Source organism: Bombina bombina, chromosome 6, assembly GCF_027579735.1.
Source record: "Bombina bombina isolate aBomBom1 chromosome 6, aBomBom1.pri, whole genome shotgun sequence".
Classification (NCBI taxonomy): Eukaryota; Metazoa; Chordata; class Amphibia; order Anura; family Bombinatoridae; genus Bombina; species Bombina bombina.
The window spans coordinates 811,292,480-811,310,841 of NC_069504.1; the positions used below are offsets into that span (position 1 = coordinate 811,292,480).

An 18,362-nucleotide genomic window follows, 5' to 3' on the forward strand; every position below is an offset into this window, starting at 1 on the left:
TTTTTTTTTTTTTAATTGTATGCTCTGTCTAATTCACAAAAGAAAAATTGTAGGTTTGATATCCCTTTAATGTCCCTCTAAAGACATACAGCACTTTGCCAACATATACACAATGCAGGCAGCAACAATGCAAACTTTACTAAGTTCTTTGTCATTTACAGGTGCCAGGCTTGAGGTGCCCAGTAGACATCTGCTGTGGTCTACACCATACGTTAATACTAATGCAAAAAACAGACAAAAAAGAACTTTATGGCTGTGGAGTTGGGTGCCGTCTCCCTGGATCCCGAAAGGGAAGTTCGACATTTATCAAGCTGAATGTTAAGGTGAGGACCTATTATTTTGTTGTATATTTACCTATCAATGTTATGTTCTGCATAGTTTTACTGTTAGTTTATTCATTATATTATTATATATATTATTATATTGTTATGTTTTGGGAGGAGTCTTTCCCTTCCTTATACCTGAGGAAGAGAATAGTCTGCCCGAAATAAAACAATCATTTAAGCTTTGAAGGGAGTGCAGATTTTAAGTTTTTCTGTATGTTTAAATAAATTGTTCCCCAACACCTCTAGTTGTTTATTTAAGCCTTGTGTTGCACCTAATCTATCTATCTATCTATCTATCTATCTATCTGTCAATACATTTTTTTTAGGGCTAGTATAAGATGCATTTCTAAGGGAATAATCATAAATTACTATTTATAGATTGGCCCACATAAATTATAAAAGTAACCCTATACAGGAACATAAGGCATTTAGGTATAGACTGGAATGGTTCAAACGCACATTACCAGTGTTAATTTTCTACGGCAAATTTCAATTTAGTCTTAGGGTCCGATTTAACAAGCTGTCAATCGGCCCCAATGCAGCTGTTTCCTTGCGAGCCTTCAGGCTCATCGGAAACAGCGGTAAAGAAGCAGCAGTTAAGAAGCAGCGGTCTTAAGACCGCTGCTCCTTAACTCGTATGCCTTCTCTGAGGCTGCGGACATCAATCCACCCAATCATATACGATTGGGTTGATTGACACCCCCTTGCTAGTGGCTGATTGGCCGCAAATCTACAGGGGGCGGCATTGCACAAGCAGTTCACCAGAACTGTTTGTGCAATGTTAAATACTGACAGCGTATGCTGTCCACATTCAGCGATGTCTGTCGGACATGATCTGCTGAGCGGATCATGTCGGACAGACACTTGATAAATCGGCCCCTTAGTCTTTTGACTAAAATGCCATTTAAGTTTTAGTCGCATTTTAGTCATCTGAATTATTTTAGTTTTAGTCGACTAAAATCTAAGGGGTTTAGCTAAGGTGTAATGCATTATTTAAGCATTTCTCTATAATTTCCAAACTCATTATATACTCCAGGAGTAAGCATCTAATAACCTTTTATTATTTATGGTATTAAGGTTTAAACATGCAATACAAACACAGATTTAGCCGTTGTGATATATAACGTCTTTATTAAACTTAAAATTAAATAAAACCAAGTTTAAAAAACAAACAGACGTGCAACTTTAAAATATAAAAAAACAAACGGTAAACTGTATTGGCTGTAACGCCATTGCAACTCAACACAACAAAACGTTTCTACAGCTAGCATAGACACAGCACAACTTAAATCCATTATACTCGTGGGTTATGCTTATTTCTATAGGAAGAATCAATTGATTGTGTATAGACTATTATTTCAACAGTTCTAATTCTCAAATGTATGCAAAAGGAAAAGTGCACAGGCTACAATACCATTACTGTGTGGAGCCAGCTCCTAAGCTTTACATTCCTGCTTTTTAAATAAAGATAGCAAGAGAACGAAGAAAAATAGACATTAGGAGTAAATTAGACAGTTGCTTAAAATTGCATGCTCTGATTCATTAAAGAAAACAATTGGAGTTAGTATCCCTTTAAGTGTTCCTGTGCAAAGGAAACTTTATTGAGACTAACTATGTCAAGAAAAAAATTGTGCCAGGACTTCACTACAAAAAATGATGTAGGACAGGCAAGGTATAAAGGATTTTAGAAGCAATTTGAGAGGCATAAGGGGTATATCGTGAGGGTTTGCGTTCATCAGGCTTCCTGCTCATATTACGAGTTGAAAGTAAACGGCGATCGTATGATCACAATCGCAATTTATGCTAGAATGATTAACGCGACTTTGGAGCTCTGGTTAACTGTTTTGCAAAGCTAAAAATTGTCCAACACACACATCAAAAATACATTACAAAGTATAGTTAAACTCATAATAATACCATCTAATAAAAATATTTTTTTTTAAATTGCACATAAAAGTTATAAGGGCTCAAATATATGAGGTATTAGATAAAAAAAAGGCAGGCAAAGGGCTTTAACATAGACATACATCAATACATATACATGTCTATAAAGAGAGATATGTATGTATCTATATATGTCTATATAGGTGTACATATGTATTTATATGTGAATATATGTATTTACAGACATATATAGACATATAAACACATATGTATACATATATAGACAATTGCAAAAGAATCCAATGCACTTCTACATATAAGTAGATGAAAACATGTAAAAACATATTTATGCAATATTCATATTTAATAAAGTTTTTAACTATGTATTTAATGTAAATATTTCACATTCCAATGTCCTACACATAGCAGAATATGTTCTAAGTATTTCTAAACAGATATTCCTATATTTATTTATATCTGTATATATACTGTACCTATATCTATACCTATATATAGTCACCATTTCTGTTGGATTGCAGAAAGCAAGCAATATTCGTTACCATTTACACTTAAAAACTTGACGTGAGACAGGATAATTAGAATAAGCAGAATGTTATTATAGTTAGTTACTTCTGGAAAGCAAAACATAAATCTTTAGAATGTAGGCAGTTTTAACAATAATTTATATATATATATATATATATATTTTAATACTTTTTGAGTGAAGGGCACTCAGGATTTTTGAAATCACAAAAGATTTTTATTTCAGGTAACAACAAATCTTCAAAGTCGACGTTTCGGCTTTCTTAGAAGCCTTCTTCAAGACAAACAACATCTGTTGAATAAAAGAAAAAACAACCAATATATACAAACATACTTATACAAACTAAAGTGAAAAATACACACCCAACACCATTTATTTATTCATTTAAAATCATGTAAAAGGATAAACTTGAGTTCTAGTCCATTGACACCAGGCAGAGCCCTAAACCACACTAAACTCAAATCAAGTATAATTCTTAGACTGTGGAGACACCATTTAAATGAAACCTAATCCGGTCAGACAGGTACTAGTCAGTTACATCCAGAGGATCGGAATCTAAATAAGCCAGACAGCGTCTAAAAATTCCATATAGCTGTCAAGAGTAAAATGCATACAACAACAAACTGAAAAAACAGTCACTATTTTAGTATATATATATATATATATATATATATATATATATATATATATATATATATATATATATATATATATATATATATATATACTGTGTATATATATATATATTATATTATATAAACTACAAATCAAGAAATAGCAAACTAAACAAAGAGAAGACTTATTAACCGTATTATGTTCTCTCTCAGGTTCCTGCTTGTACACGTTTCATTTATTCTACACGTGAACATCTGTACATGATATCTACATTTGACACCGATGAAATATCTCCATACAGACCAATCATTAAGAAGATCTCAATTTCATAAAAGAAAAAGGCTACAGACAACGTGGAAACTATTTACTTGAAATTAACTATTTATCTTGTGCTTTTTTTATACCTTTTTTAATATTAAAAATAAAATTCTTATAGAAAAACTCTAATTGAAGCAGCATATCTAAAGAGGATACAAATGAGTAAATGAAAATTAAATGACAAACGAAAGTGAAAAAAAAAAAAAAAAAAAAAAAGACTGGCTATGAGATAAGATTGTCCAAAACTCTGAGAGGAAATCAAAGAGAAGATTGGATATAAATAAAGAAAACAGCAGTTTGGAAAGAAAAGGTTGGTGGAAGGAAGTTAATAATGTAACTAACAGGTTATAGAGATAGAGGGAAAAAGATTAAAGGGACGGATAAAAGGGATATGAAACCCCCACATTTTCTTTCATGATTCACAAAGAGCATGTCATTTTATATAACTTTCCATTTTACTTATATTATCTAATTTGCTTTGTTCTCTTGTTATCCTTTGTTGAAAAGTATACCCAGGTAGGCTTAGGAGCAGCAGTGTACTACTGGGAGCTAGCTGGTGATTAATGGCTGCTCATATATGCTTCTTGTCATTGGTTTAGGTGATGTGTTCAGCTAGCTTCCAGTAGTGCAATTTCGCTCATTCAACAAAGGATACTAAAAAAATAAAGCAAATATGATAATACAAGTGAATTGAAAAGTTGTTTAAAATTGTATTCTCTGAATCATGAAAGAAAAATGTTGGTTTTTATGTCCCTTTAAAAAAGAATGCATGGGGGAGGAGATAAGAGAAAGATTTACTTCCAACTGTGAAAGAAATGAAATAAAACTAAAAACATTGGGAATAGGGTCTGTTGATGATTATGATTTAGTTTTGTGCTTTCATAGACAGAATTAATTTTGCTACCACACTCACCTATTTAGCCTTCACCTATTTTATATTCTGACGGCCTCATATATATTTCTCAATACTGGACAGTGATTAACACCTCACTTGTCATACGCAGAGCATTGATTAAGCCTTTTATAACAATCAAATAGTGCATAGTAATTATTCATTAATAATTAGTGGTTAACCCTGCAAAATATAAAGATATTGTGCTAGATTTATCATGCTCCGATAAACGCATTAAAAGTGGCTGGCTATTGCTACCGCAACCTTGCGGTAGCTATTAGCACTCCAAAAGTTAACCAGAGATCAGACCTATGGCTAATTTTTAAAACATCCCTCAATTTCCCCTAAAATAAAGTGTTTGCTTTTTGTTTTTAAAAATATTGTAGCATCTTTTTTATTAAAAAAAAATACTGCAGAAGCAGTTTTATGCAGGCCCATTTATCAAGCTCCGTATGGAGCTTGAAGGGCCGTGTTTCTGGCGAGTCTTCAGACTCGCCAGAAACACAACTTATGAAGCAGCGGTCAAAAGACCGCTGCTCCATAACCCTGTCCGCCTGCTCTGAACAGGCGGACAGGAATCGCCAGACATCAACCCGATCGAATACGATCGGGTTGATTGACAGCTCCCTGCTGGCGGCCGATTGGCCGCGAGTCAGCAGGGGGCGGCGTTGCACCAGCAGCTCTTGTGAGCTGCTGGTGCAATGTTAAATGCGGAGAGCGTATTGCTCTCCGCATTTAGCGAGGTCTTGCGGACCTGATCCGCAGTGTCGGATCAGGTCCGCAAGACCTTTGATAAATGGGCCTGATGGAGTTTAAGTGAGCGGGGGTGGGGTGTTAGAAAAAAAACGGCACTGAAAAGTGTCTTTACATAGTGGTCTATGGGGACTCTATTGAAACTGCAAATATATATGTATATGCTTATATACATATATATATATTTATGTGTTAATATGTGTATATACACACTTAAACACATAAATATACAGTATATGTTTATATTCATATACATTTACTCTTTGCTGCCCATCGCTGTGTGACTTACCCCCTTCGCTGCACTAGGTTCTCAGCCGTGTCTGACGGCATGAGAGCGAGGCTTCCATTGTGAGCGCAATGCTTCCAGGCAATGCGAAAGCGAGGTCGCATTCGCATTGCGCTTTACTTGTAATATTAAGCTAGCTTCCAGTAGTTCATTGTTGCTCATTCAACAAAGAATACCAAGATAATGAAGTAAATTTGATAATACAAGTAAATTGGAAACGCAATGCGATTGCTCGAACGCAATCACATTTTGCACTGAATTTTTTTTATGCTACTTGAAAGTTTGCGTAAAGAGTTTGGGCTAATAAAAAAGTTACACTAAACACACAAAAACAGATAATAAAGATTTTCCAACTACACTATCAACCCCTGCAATAAACTTACTCGTTGTGGTTAATCGTTTTGTTGCTTTGCTATTTAGTATTGTAGCAGAGATAGCTAATTCTTTGTTCCTTTTCTCTTGATTTTACTTCATTTTGGTAACACACTGAACACACAAACACACAGTATATATAATGTAAAAAGGGTTAAAAGAGGGGTCACAGTTTTTGTCATATGAGATCTAATTTATCTCTGGATCTTAGTGAAGAGCTTTTGGAACAAACAATTTTTAAGTTGTTTCTTTTTTTAATTTGTATTTATGTTGAAAAATCAGAAACATTCTTCATAATTTAATTGGATTCTAAAATATGAGTTTATCATATTGGGCAACTTTATAATATTACTTTTATAAATAACCTAAGAAAAATAAAATTACAAACCATAATGTAAAAAAATTCTTATTATGTGATCATTTTTAAACAAAGTAAAGTAATGCAATAATAAATCTTTATTTGTTTTAATATTTTCCAGTGATCAACTGAACCACTTTCTACTGATTCTGAAATATTTCTGCACCATCTACCTCTGAAGAGGTATCACATAGGATCAGAACTACCATTCGTGCAGCAGATAGGCCCAAGGCCCGTGGGACTCATAGCAGCCAGTCTATAAATAGGCATGTGCAGAATGTGCACAGTGAAGCATGTATATTATTGAGTTTCCTTTGGGGACCCCAAAAAAACACACCAGGGCCCTCAATTGACTAGGTCCGCTACTGGTATCACATGTTATAGCAGGACATTTTAAATGGTGCATTTTGGGAAAATTGTGGAATCATGCACACTGAAGAGTGTCCATTCTGCAATGAAGTTGCCAAAATCTTCTTAAAATTTGTGCAAAAGTTGAATTTCATTAAAAGTACTCATTACAATATTAACAATGTAAATCAGCTAAAGAAATGTATATAAAAACAAAATTGTACGTAATAATTGTATGTTTGTATGTATATGTGTGTTACTGATACAAAACATTGAAGAATTGTCATAAGTAGACATGTAATTCAATTCTTATTTCCTATCATGTATGATCTATTATTATGTACAAATGTACAAATGAGTCCTGGGATTCCTGCTGTTCACTGACTAACAGAAAAGTTCCAAAGAAAACAAAAATTGTTTTTAATTGTATTACAATGTTATGTCCATTTACTGTTTTTGTTTGAAATATAGATGTGAAGGATGATAGAGTTATCTATAATGTAGAGAGTAATAGAGTCCTAGGACTTAGCTGGACACAATCATGCACTTTATGTTTGTTAAATTTAAAACCTTTATAGATGCAAATAGTGTTTAATATGTAAAAAAACTTTTTTTTTAACATATGTTAATTAACATATGCTGTTCTTTGATATGTAGGAAAATTGTAAGTACTATGTCCCATTAATAAAGAATTATATATATATATATATACATACAGTACTGTGCAAAAGATTAGATGTGTTGTTTTAGCAATAGTATAATGACCATATATTATTATTTCTCAGTCTGTTTATTGGAACACAACCAGGATATTTGTATGCAGTATTAAAAAAAAACAGAAAAAAAACAGAAAAAACAGCTTCTATAGGCTAAAGTGGCAAGTATTTAGTGTGACGTCCCCTTGAGAAATAGCAGGAACCTGGCTCTCGTAAACCTAAATGGAAAGGAACCCTAATTAATGTCATTGATAACACCTGTATTTGTCCTACTATTTCATGTCAAACTGCTGTGAAAAAGGTCTATTACACCAGGTTTGTGCAAGACATGCTTGAGCATTACATATACATGTGGTATGAGTTTTCTTCATTGGAAGCTTGCTAATAAGACCAACTTTCAATCACATTATTCCATCCAAAATGCCAAAGATCACAGAATTTGACAGACATAAAATCTTACTTTTGCATCAGCAAGGCCGCTCTCAAAAGGGAAATCAGCAAACAAACTGTATACTCAAGATGTGGTATTTAAGCCGTTATAATGAAACTTAAAGAATCAGGAGAGGTCAAGGACAAAAAAACAGGACTGGAAGGCCAAGAAAACCTTCAAAATTTGATGAGAAGTTTCTCAGAGTTTCTTCTTTGAGAGACCGGAAGGAGTCCAGCAAGGACCTGTCTCAGCATCTAACAGCTTCATTGGGATGCCAAGTTGACCCTTCTACAGTCCGAAGAAGCTTGATCAGGAATGGTCTTTGTGGATGGGTAGCAGCCAAGAAACCACTTTTTTAGTAGGGGAACAGGGTGAAAAGACTAAGATACGCTAAAGCTCACAAAGATTGGAATAAAGATCAGTGAAAAAGAGTATTATGGAGTGATGAATCCAAGTTTGAAATTATTGCGTCCAATCTTTGACAATATTAGAGAAGAGTTGGAGAGATTGAAGAATGAGTGCTTGTGGCCTTCAGTGAAGCATGGTGGAGGGTCTGTCCTGGTTTGGGGCTGCATTTCTCCCAGTGGTGTTTGGCGATATTGTGCGAATTGATGGGATCATGAATGCTGAAAAGTACAGACACATTTTTATTCATCCTTCCATTCCTTCTGGAAAGCGGCTGGTTGGGAATGGTTTTATTTTTCAGCATGATAACGATCACAAGCATACTGCTAATGTAGTGAAATCATATTTGAGAGAAAAACAGCTGAAAAAACGCTTATAGTCATGAACTGGCCTCCACAGAGTCCAGACCTGAATATTATAGAGGCAGTAGGGGATCACCTGGACAGAGAAATAAATAAAAGACAACCTAAATCTATAGAAGAACTCTGGGAAGTGCTGAAAGAAGCCTTGTATAATATACCAGAAGGTTACTTTAGAAAACTTCAGGACAGTCTCCCTAAAAGAGTTCAAGATGTGCTAAGTGCCAGTCACACTAAATACTGACTTTTGCCTAAAAAAGCCATTTTGTTCTGAAAATTGTGGGGGTTTATATTTTGTGTACATATTTCCTGTATTTTCTGTTTGTATCTTAGAAAAGAGACCGACAGATAAATATGAATGGTCATTAAAACTGTGCTGAAACAACAAATCTAATGGTTGCCTAAGACTTTTGCACAGTACTGTATATTTATTTATTTTTTAATACAAGAATTTGAAGAAGAAAAAACATGCATACCATGCATTTATTTTAGTTACATGGTCACCTAGGGGCTCATTTATCAAATGTCTGTCCGACATGATCCGATCAGCGGATCATGTCCGACAGACATCGCTGAATGCGGACAGCATTACTCTCTCCGCATTCAGCATTGCACCAGCAGTTCTTGTGAACTACTGGTGCAATGCCGCCCCCTGCAGATTCGCGAGGGGTGTCAATCAACCCGATCGTATTTGATCGGGTTGATTTCTGGCGATCGCTGTCTGCCGCCTCAGAGCAGGCGGACAGGTTATGGAGCGCTCCATAACTTGTGTTTCCGGCAAGACTGAAGGCTCGCCAGAAACACGGGGCTTCAAGTTCCATACGGAGCTTGATAAATAGACCCCCTAGTCTCAGAAAATAGACAACCCATAACATTGTGGGGTTTATATAGTATGGAATCAGAATCACTATTCTGACATGCATTGTGGATATAGACAGCAGACTATAATGGGCCTACTGAAGATTTTATAGAAGAATGAGAAATGTAGTCTTTATAGATAGTTGTGTTCAATTGTTAAATAAATAATTGAATTATGTGGTTACTATTTTATCTTCCATTAAGGTATTGGATCCCACAGATTCACATGTTCTTAAAGGGCCACTGTAAGTAAATATTTTCTATGCCTGTTACTAACTAACTACCCCAAATACTCTTTTTATCAATAGCATTTCATTAACATATCTCTACCGTATATCAGAAATCTTGTCTGCAAATGTAATTGTTTTCCAAACCCACTCCATGGGTATCCTTTGCTCTGTACCAATCCGTTTACAATACCTAGCTTTCAAAATGGCGCTTTAAACACAAAGTTATTGGTTTAAGTATTTTGAACATGCAGTGCTGAAAATAGTGGGCAGGATAACGTGACATCATCGGCGAATAAAAGATATGACTTTTAGAACGTTATGAAACTTTGTTTTGGAGAAAATATAGGTCAGTAGGTTTTAATTAATGTTTATTAACTTTAATATGTTAGTTGTTTAGCTTAAAAATTATAACAGAAAGTAATCCTTTAACGCTTTGAGGTCTCCCTTGATTTTGATAAATTAGGTTTCATACTCTCCTTGGGGTGTCTTCTGTATTTTTTATTCTTATTCTACAGTCAGGTCCCGGTTTGCAGACCATTGAATTCTACTACTGAATTGTACATATTTGCTGTACATTGTTCATCAGGGTCTTTGTATGGCGCAGTGTTGGAAACAATGTATAAAATTGCAAATAGTGCTGACATTTAGTTCTTCTGACACATGCACATTTCTGAGGCCTACCACCTAGGTTTTTCAACAATGGATGCCAAGTGAACAAAAGTAAATTTTGATACTATAATAAATTGAAAAGTTTTTAAAAATTGCACACTATTTTTAAATCATTAAAATGTTACTTTAAACTATGTCACACATTTTCCAGGATCTTACTGTTTGACATACATGCTTCATGTTCCTTTTTGTATTAAGACCATCTCAGCTTTAAAATCTTAGTTGTTTATGGTCATAAAAATAAATACATCATTTAGATTCCATATCACATTCTGTTCCATTTTGGGTTTCAATTTTTTTTTTCTCATGTGTAACACACAGACACAGTTAAATATATTTGCATACAAAGAGAGAAGCGCTCTACCAGGAACGAACAACAGCTCAGTGGCTTATTCTATGGCGATTTACCACCCGGAAGCAGCCTCTTTTAGACCAGTGTGCTTTTCACAGAAGAAAACTTTCCTGAAGTATATCAGTCTGATCCTGCCAAGTAAGGTCAGTCCAGCCCCGAAATACCAGGCAATTCTCCTCTGAACAAGGAACATGACAACCCCAGACGATCGTTTCGGCCTCCTATGGGCCTCGTCAGTGAGGTGCAGCCACATTCCTCTAAGCACACTGGGCAAGGAGTCCACGTCTGGTTTCCCCCATCACCCATAGGGAGACTTCCCCAGGGTCATAATAATTTGCATACAAAGAGAGAAGCGCTCTACCAGGAACGAACAACAGCTCAGTGGCTTATTCTATGGCGATTTACCACCCGGAAGCAGCCTCTTTTAGACCAGTGTGCTTTTCACAGAAGAAAACTTTCCTGAAGTATATCAGTCTGATCCTGCCAAGTAAGGTCAGTCCAGCCCCGAAATACCAGGCAATTCTCCTCTGAACAAGGAACATGACAACCCCAGACGATCGTTTCGGCCTCCTATGGGCCTCGTCAGTGAGGTGCAGCCACATTTCTCTAAGCACACTGGGCAAGGAGTCCACGTCTGGTTTCCCCCATCACCCATAGGGAGACTTCCCCAGGGTCATAATAATTTGCATACAAAGAGAGAAGCGCTCTACCAGGAACGAACAACAGCTCAGTGGCTTATTCTATGGCGATTTACCACCCGGAAGCAGCCTCTTTTAGACCAGTGTGCTTTTCACAGAAGAAAACTTTCCTGAAGTATATCAGTCTGATCCTGCCAAGTAAGGTCAGTCCAGCCCCGAAATACCAGGCAATTCTCCTCTGAACAAGGAACATGACAACCCCAGACGATCGTTTCGGCCTCCTATGGGCCTCGTCAGTGAGGTGCAGCCACATTCCTCTAAGCACACTGGGCAAGGAGTCCACGTCTGGTTTCCCCCATCACCCATAGGGAGACTTCCCCAGGGTCATAATAATTTGCATACAAAGAGAGAAGCGCTCTACCAGGAACGAACAACAGCTCAGTGGCTTATTCTATGGCGATTTACCACCCGGAAGCAGCCTCTTTTAGACCAGTGTGCTTTTCACAGAAGAAAACTTTCCTGAAGTATATCAGTCTGATCCTGCCAAGTAAGGTCAGTCCAGCCCCGAAATACCAGGCAATTCTCCTCTGAACAAGGAACATGACAACCCCAGACGATCATTTCGGCCTCCTATGGGCCTCGTCAGTGAGGTGCAGCCACATTCCTCTAAGCACACTGGGCAAGGAGTCCACGTCTGGTTTCCCCCATCACCCATAGGGAGACTTCCCCAGGGTCATAATAATTTGCATACAAAGAGAGAAGCGCTCTACCAGGAACGAACAACAGCTCAGTGGCTTATTCTATGGCGATTTACCACCCGGAAGCAGCCTCTTTTAGACCAGTGTGCTTTTCACAGAAGAAAACTTTCCTGAAGTATATCAGTCTGATCCTGCCAAGTAAGGTCAGTCCAGCACCGAAATACCAGGCAATTCTCCTCTGAACAAGGAACATGACAACCCCAGACGATCGTTTCGGCCTCCTATGGGCCTCGTCAGTGAGGTGCAGCCACATTCCTCTAAGCACACTGGGCAAGGAGTCCACGTCTGGTTTCCCCCATCACCCATAGGGAGACTTCCCCAGGGTCATAATAATTTGCATACAAAGAGAGAAGCGCTCTACCAGGAACGAACAACAGCTCAGTGGCTTATTCTATGGCGATTTACCACCCGAAACGTACGTCTGGGGTTTTGCTGTTTCTCTCGTTCAGAGAAGAATTGCCTGGTATTTCGGGGCTGGACTGTACTGTGAAGTCAGGATCAGACTGATATGCTTCAGGAAAGTTTTTCTCTGTGAAAGGCACATGTTGAGCAAAAAGAGGCTGCTTCTTGGGTGGTAACTAGCCATAGAACAAGCTATTATGCTATTGTTCGTTTCCAGGTTGAGCGCTTCTCTCTTTTTATTTATGCAAATTATGACATTTTGGGAAGTCTCCCTAAGTGTGATGCGGGAATCCAGACGTGGACCCGTTGCTCAGTGTGCCTAGAGGGATATGGCTGCACCTCACTGACGAGGCCCACAATAGGCCGAAACGTACGTCTGGGGTTTTGCTGTTTCTCTCGTTCAGAGAAGAATTGCCTGGTATTTCGGGGCTGGACTGTACTGTGAAGTCAGGATCAGACTGATATGCTTCAGGAAAGTTTTTCTCTGTGAAAGGCACATGTTGAGCAAAAAGAGGCTGCTTCTTGGGTGGTAACTAGCCATAGAACAAGCTATTATGCTATTGTTCGTTTCCAGGTTGAGCGCTTCTCTCTTTTTATTTATGCAAATTATGACATTTTGGGAAGTCTCCCTAAGTGTGATGCGGGAATCCAGACGTGGACCCGTTGCTCAGTGTGCCTAGAGGGATATGGCTGCACCTCACTGACGAGGCCCACAATAGGCCGAAACGTACGTCTGGGGTTTTGCTGTTTCTCTCGTTCAGAGAAGAATTGCCTGGTATTTCGGGGCTGGACTGTACTGTGAAGTCAGGATCAGACTGATATGCTTCAGGAAAGTTTTTCTCTGTGAAAGGCACATGTTGAGCAAAAAGAGGCTGCTTCTTGGGTGGTAACTAGCCATAGAACAAGCTATTATGCTATTGTTCGTTTCCAGGTTGAGCGCTTCTCTCTTTTTATTTATGCAAATTATGACATTTTGGGAAGTCTCCCTAAGTGTGATGCGGGAATCCAGACGTGGACCCGTTGCTCAGTGTGCCTAGAGGGATATGGCTGCACCTCACTGACGAGGCCCACAATAGGCCGAAACGTACGTCTGGGGTTTTGCTGTTTCTCTCGTTCAGAGAAGAATTGCCTGGTATTTCGGGGCTGGACTGTACTGTGAAGTCAGGATCAGACTGATATGCTTCAGGAAAGTTTTTCTCTGTGAAAGGCACATGTTGAGCAAAAAGAGGCTGCTTCTTGGGTGGTAACTAGCCATAGAACAAGCTATTATGCTATTGTTCGTTTCCAGGTTGAGCGCTTCTCTCTTTTTATTTATGCAAATTATGACATTTTGGGAAGTCTCCCTAAGTGTGATGCGGGAATCCAGACGTGGACCCGTTGCTCAGTGTGCCTAGAGGGATATGGCTGCACCTCACTGACGAGGCCCACAATAGGCCGAAACGTACGTCTGGGGTTTTGCTGTTTCTCTCGTTCAGAGAAGAATTGCCTGGTATTTCGGGGCTGGACTGTACTGTGAAGTCAGGATCAGACTGATATGCTTCAGGAAAGTTTTTCTCTGTGAAAGGCACATGTTGAGCAAAAAGAGGCTGCTTCTTGGGTGGTAACTAGCCATAGAACAAGCTATTATGCTATTGTTCGTTTCCAGGTTGAGCGCTTCTCTCTTTTTATTTATGCAAATTATGACATTTTGGGAAGTCTCCCTAAGTGTGATGCGGGAATCCAGACGTGGACCCGTTGCTCAGTGTGCCTAGAGGGATATGGCTGCACCTCACTGACGAGGCCCACAATAGGCCGAAACGTACGTCTGGGGTTTTGCTGTTTCTCTCGTTCAGAGAAGAATTGCCTGGTATTTCGGGGCTGGACTGTACTGTGAAGTCAGGATCAGACTGATATGCTTCAGGAAAGTTTTTCTCTGTGAAAGGCACATGTTGAGCAAAAAGAGGCTGCTTCTTGGGTGGTAACTAGCCATAGAACAAGCTATTATGCTATTGTTCGTTTCCAGGTTGAGCGCTTCTCTCTTTTTATTTATGCAAATTATGACATTTTGGGAAGTCTCCCTAAGTGTGATGCGGGAATCCAGACGTGGACCCGTTGCTCAGTGTGCCTAGAGGGATATGGCTGCACCTCACTGACGAGGCCCACAATAGCCCGAAACGTACGTCTGGGGTTTTGCTGTTTCTCTCGTTCAGAGAAGAATTGCCTGGTATTTCGGGGCTGGACTGTACTGTGAAGTCAGGATCAGACTGATATGCTTCAGGAAAGTTTTTCTCTGTGAAAGGCACATGTTGAGCAAAAAGAGGCTGCTTCTTGGGTGGTAACTAGCCATAGAACAAGCTATTATGCTATTGTTCGTTTCCAGGTTGAGCGCTTCTCTCTTTTTATTTATGCAAATTATGACATTTTGGGAAGTCTCCCTAAGTGTGATGCGGGAATCCAGACGTGGACCCGTTGCTCAGTGTGCCTAGAGGGATATGGCTGCACCTCACTGACGAGGCCCACAATAGGCCGAAACGTACGTCTGGGGTTTTGCTGTTTCTCTCGTTCAGAGAAGAATTGCCTGGTATTTCGGGGCTGGACTGTACTGTGAAGTCAGGATCAGACTGATATGCTTCAGGAAAGTTTTTCTCTGTGAAAGGCACATGTTGAGCAAAAAGAGGCTGCTTCTTGGGTGGTAACTAGCCATAGAACAAGCTATTATGCTATTGTTCGTTTCCAGGTTGAGCGCTTCTCTCTTTTTATTTATGCAAATTATGACATTTTGGGAAGTCTCCCTAAGTGTGATGCGGGAATCCAGACGTGGACCCGTTGCTCAGTGTGCCTAGAGGGATATGGCTGCACCTCACTGACGAGGCCCACAATAGGCTGAAACGTACGTCTGGGGTTTTGCTGTTTCTCTCGTTCAGAGAAGAATTGCCTGGTATTTCGGGGCTGGACTGTACTGTGAAGTCAGGATCAGACTGATATGCTTCAGGAAAGTTTTTCTCTGTGAAAGGCACATGTTGAGCAAAAAGAGGCTGCTTCTTGGGTGGTAACTAGCCATAGAACAAGCTATTATGCTATTGTTCGTTTCCAGGTTGAGCGCTTCTCTCTTTTTATTTATGCAAATTATGACATTTTGGGAAGTCTCCCTAAGTGTGATGCGGGAATCCAGACGTGGACCCGTTGCTCAGTGTGCCTAGAGGGATATGGCTGCACCTCACTGACGAGGCCCACAATAGGCCGAAACGTACGTCTGGGGTTTTGCTGTTTCTCTCGTTCAGAGAAGAATTGTCTGGTATTTCGGGGCTGGACTGTACTGTGAAGTCAGGATCATACTGATATGCTTCAGGAAAGTTTTTCTCTGTGAAAGGCACATGTTGAGCAAAAAGAGGCTGCTTCTTGGGTGGTAACTAGCCATAGAACAAGCTATTATGCTATTGTTCGTTTCCAGGTTGAGCGCTTCTCTCTTTTTATTTATGCAAATTATGACATTTTGGGAAGTCTCCCTAAGTGTGATGCGGGAATCCAGACGTGGACCCGTTGCTCAGTGTGCCTAGAGGGATATGGCTGCACCTCACTGACGAGGCCCACAATAGGCCGAAACGTACGTCTGGGGTTTTGCTGTTTCTCTCGTTCAGAGAAGAATTGCCTGGTATTTCGGGGCTGGACTGTACTGTGAAGTCAGGATCAGACTGATATGCTTCAGGAAAGTTTTTCTCTGTGAAAGGCACATGTTGAGCAAAAAGAGGCTGCTTCTTGGGTGGTAACTAGCCATAGAACAAGCTATTATGCTATTGTTCGTTTCCAGGTTGAGCGCTTCTCTCTTTTTATTTATGCAAATTATGACATTTTGGGAAGTCTCCCTAAGTGTGATGCGGGAATCCAGACGTGGACCCGTTGCTCAGTGTGCCTAGAGGGATATGGCTGCACCTCACTGACGAGGCCCACAATAGGCCGAAACGTACGTCTGGGGTTTTGCTGTTTCTCTCGTTCAGAGAAGAACTGCCTGGTATTTCGGGGCTGGACTGTACTGTGAAGTCAGGATCAGACTGATATGCTTCAGGAAAGTTTTTCTCTGTGAAAGGCACATGTTGAGCAAAAAGAGGCTGCTTCTTGGGTGGTAACTAGCCATAGAACAAGCTATTATACTATTGTTCGTTTCCAGGTTGAGCGCTTCTCTCTTTTTATTTATGCAAATTATGACATTTTGGGAAGTCTCCCTAAGTGTGATGCGGGAATCCAGACGTGGACCCGTTGCTCAGTGTGCCGAGAGGGATATGGCTGCACCTCACTGACGAGGCCCACAATAGCCCGAAACGTACGTCTGGGGTTTTGCTGTTTCTCTCGTTCAGAGAAGAATTGCCTGGTATTTTGGGGCTGGACTGTACTGTGAAGTCAGGATCAGACTGATATGCTTCAGGAAAGTTTTTCTCTGTGAAAGGCACATGTTGAGCAAAAAGAGGCTGCTTCTTGGGTGGTAACTAGCCATAGAACAAGCTATTATGCTATTGTTCGTTTCCAGGTTGAGCTCTTCTCTCTTTTTATTTATGACAGTTAAATATATATTTAAAGGGACATTAAGCCCAAAAATTTTCTGTCATGATTCAGATGGAGAATACCATTTTAAACAACTTTCTAATTTACTTTTATTATCTAATTTGCTTCATTCTCTTGATATTCTTTCCTGAAAAGCATATCTAGATAGGCTCAGTAGCTTCTGATTGGTGGCTGCACATAGATGCCTCATGTGATTGGCTTACCCATGTGCATTGCTATTTCTTTAACAAAAGATATCTAAAGAATGAAGCAAATTAGATAATAGAAGTAAATTGGAATGTTGTTTAAAATTGTATTTTCTATCTGAATCATGAAAGAAATGTTTTGGGTTTAATGTCCCTTTAAGAATTAAGGTGGATTTATATTAATAACATATATGCCTATTTATATGTATACATGTGTATTTGAACTGTATTTTACATTGAACATATATATTAATGTATTTTTTTTACCTATGTCAATGATGATAACTGTTTTCTTCCTTTTATAAGCCCATTAAAAATTATTTTTATGTTCTTTTCATAAGCTGGTAATAAATTTCTTGAAAACGTAAAGAACGCATTCTATAATTGTTTTATGCTTGTCTTATCAATTATTTAATTGATCAATTCTTCCATATTGTCTAAATGTGGAAATGTATATAATGCTATTGTCCCTGTTGTTCAAGAGAAATCTGCTTGGTCTGACAACCTTTTACAATACACATTGGCATCGGCACAAAAACAAATGAATAGATGTATGCATATGAAACAAATGGTTAAGTTGTTAATTTAAAATAATTTTAATTTTCTGTTTTTTTTTACTTTGCTTTTATAAATACATTAAAGAACATATATTCCTGGACAGTTGATTCTATGGGGCCAAATTCTCAAGCTCCGAATAGAGCTTGATGCCCCTGTTTCCGCGCGAGCCTTCAGGCTCGACAGAAACAGCAGTTATGAAGCAGCGGTCTTAAGACTTTGCTCTGAGGCTGCGGACATCAATCCGCCCGTTCCTATATGATTGGGCTGATTGACACCACCTGCCGGGGACGGCATTGCACAAGCAGTTCATAAGAACTGCTTGTGCAATGATATATGCCGACAGCCTATGCTGTCGGCATTCATCGATAGCTGATGGACATGATCCGCTGAGCGGATCATGTCGGACAGACAGATGATAAATCGGCCCCTATATATATATATATATATATATATATATATATATATATATATATATATAAATATATATACCGTCCACTGTACTGTGTCACCCTCCTTAGGACATCCGCCTGGGTGCAGAAATAGAATAAATACTCCTTGCAAAACAAATGC

General features: G+C 38.8%; 1 protein-coding gene across 1 annotated transcript in view; it reads left to right on the plus strand.

The window, feature by feature from the left end:
• Window positions 1-3,701, plus strand: part of FBXO24 (F-box protein 24) — a 39,881-nt gene extending 36,180 nt beyond the window's left edge. The window contains exons 9-10 of the mRNA XM_053719457.1: window positions 162-323; window positions 3,582-3,701. Of these exons, the coding sequence (XP_053575432.1) occupies window positions 162-323; window positions 3,582-3,701 (282 nt within the window). The remainder of the gene's footprint in view (window positions 1-161; window positions 324-3,581) is intronic.
• Window positions 3,702-18,362: the final 14,661 nt, after the last annotated feature.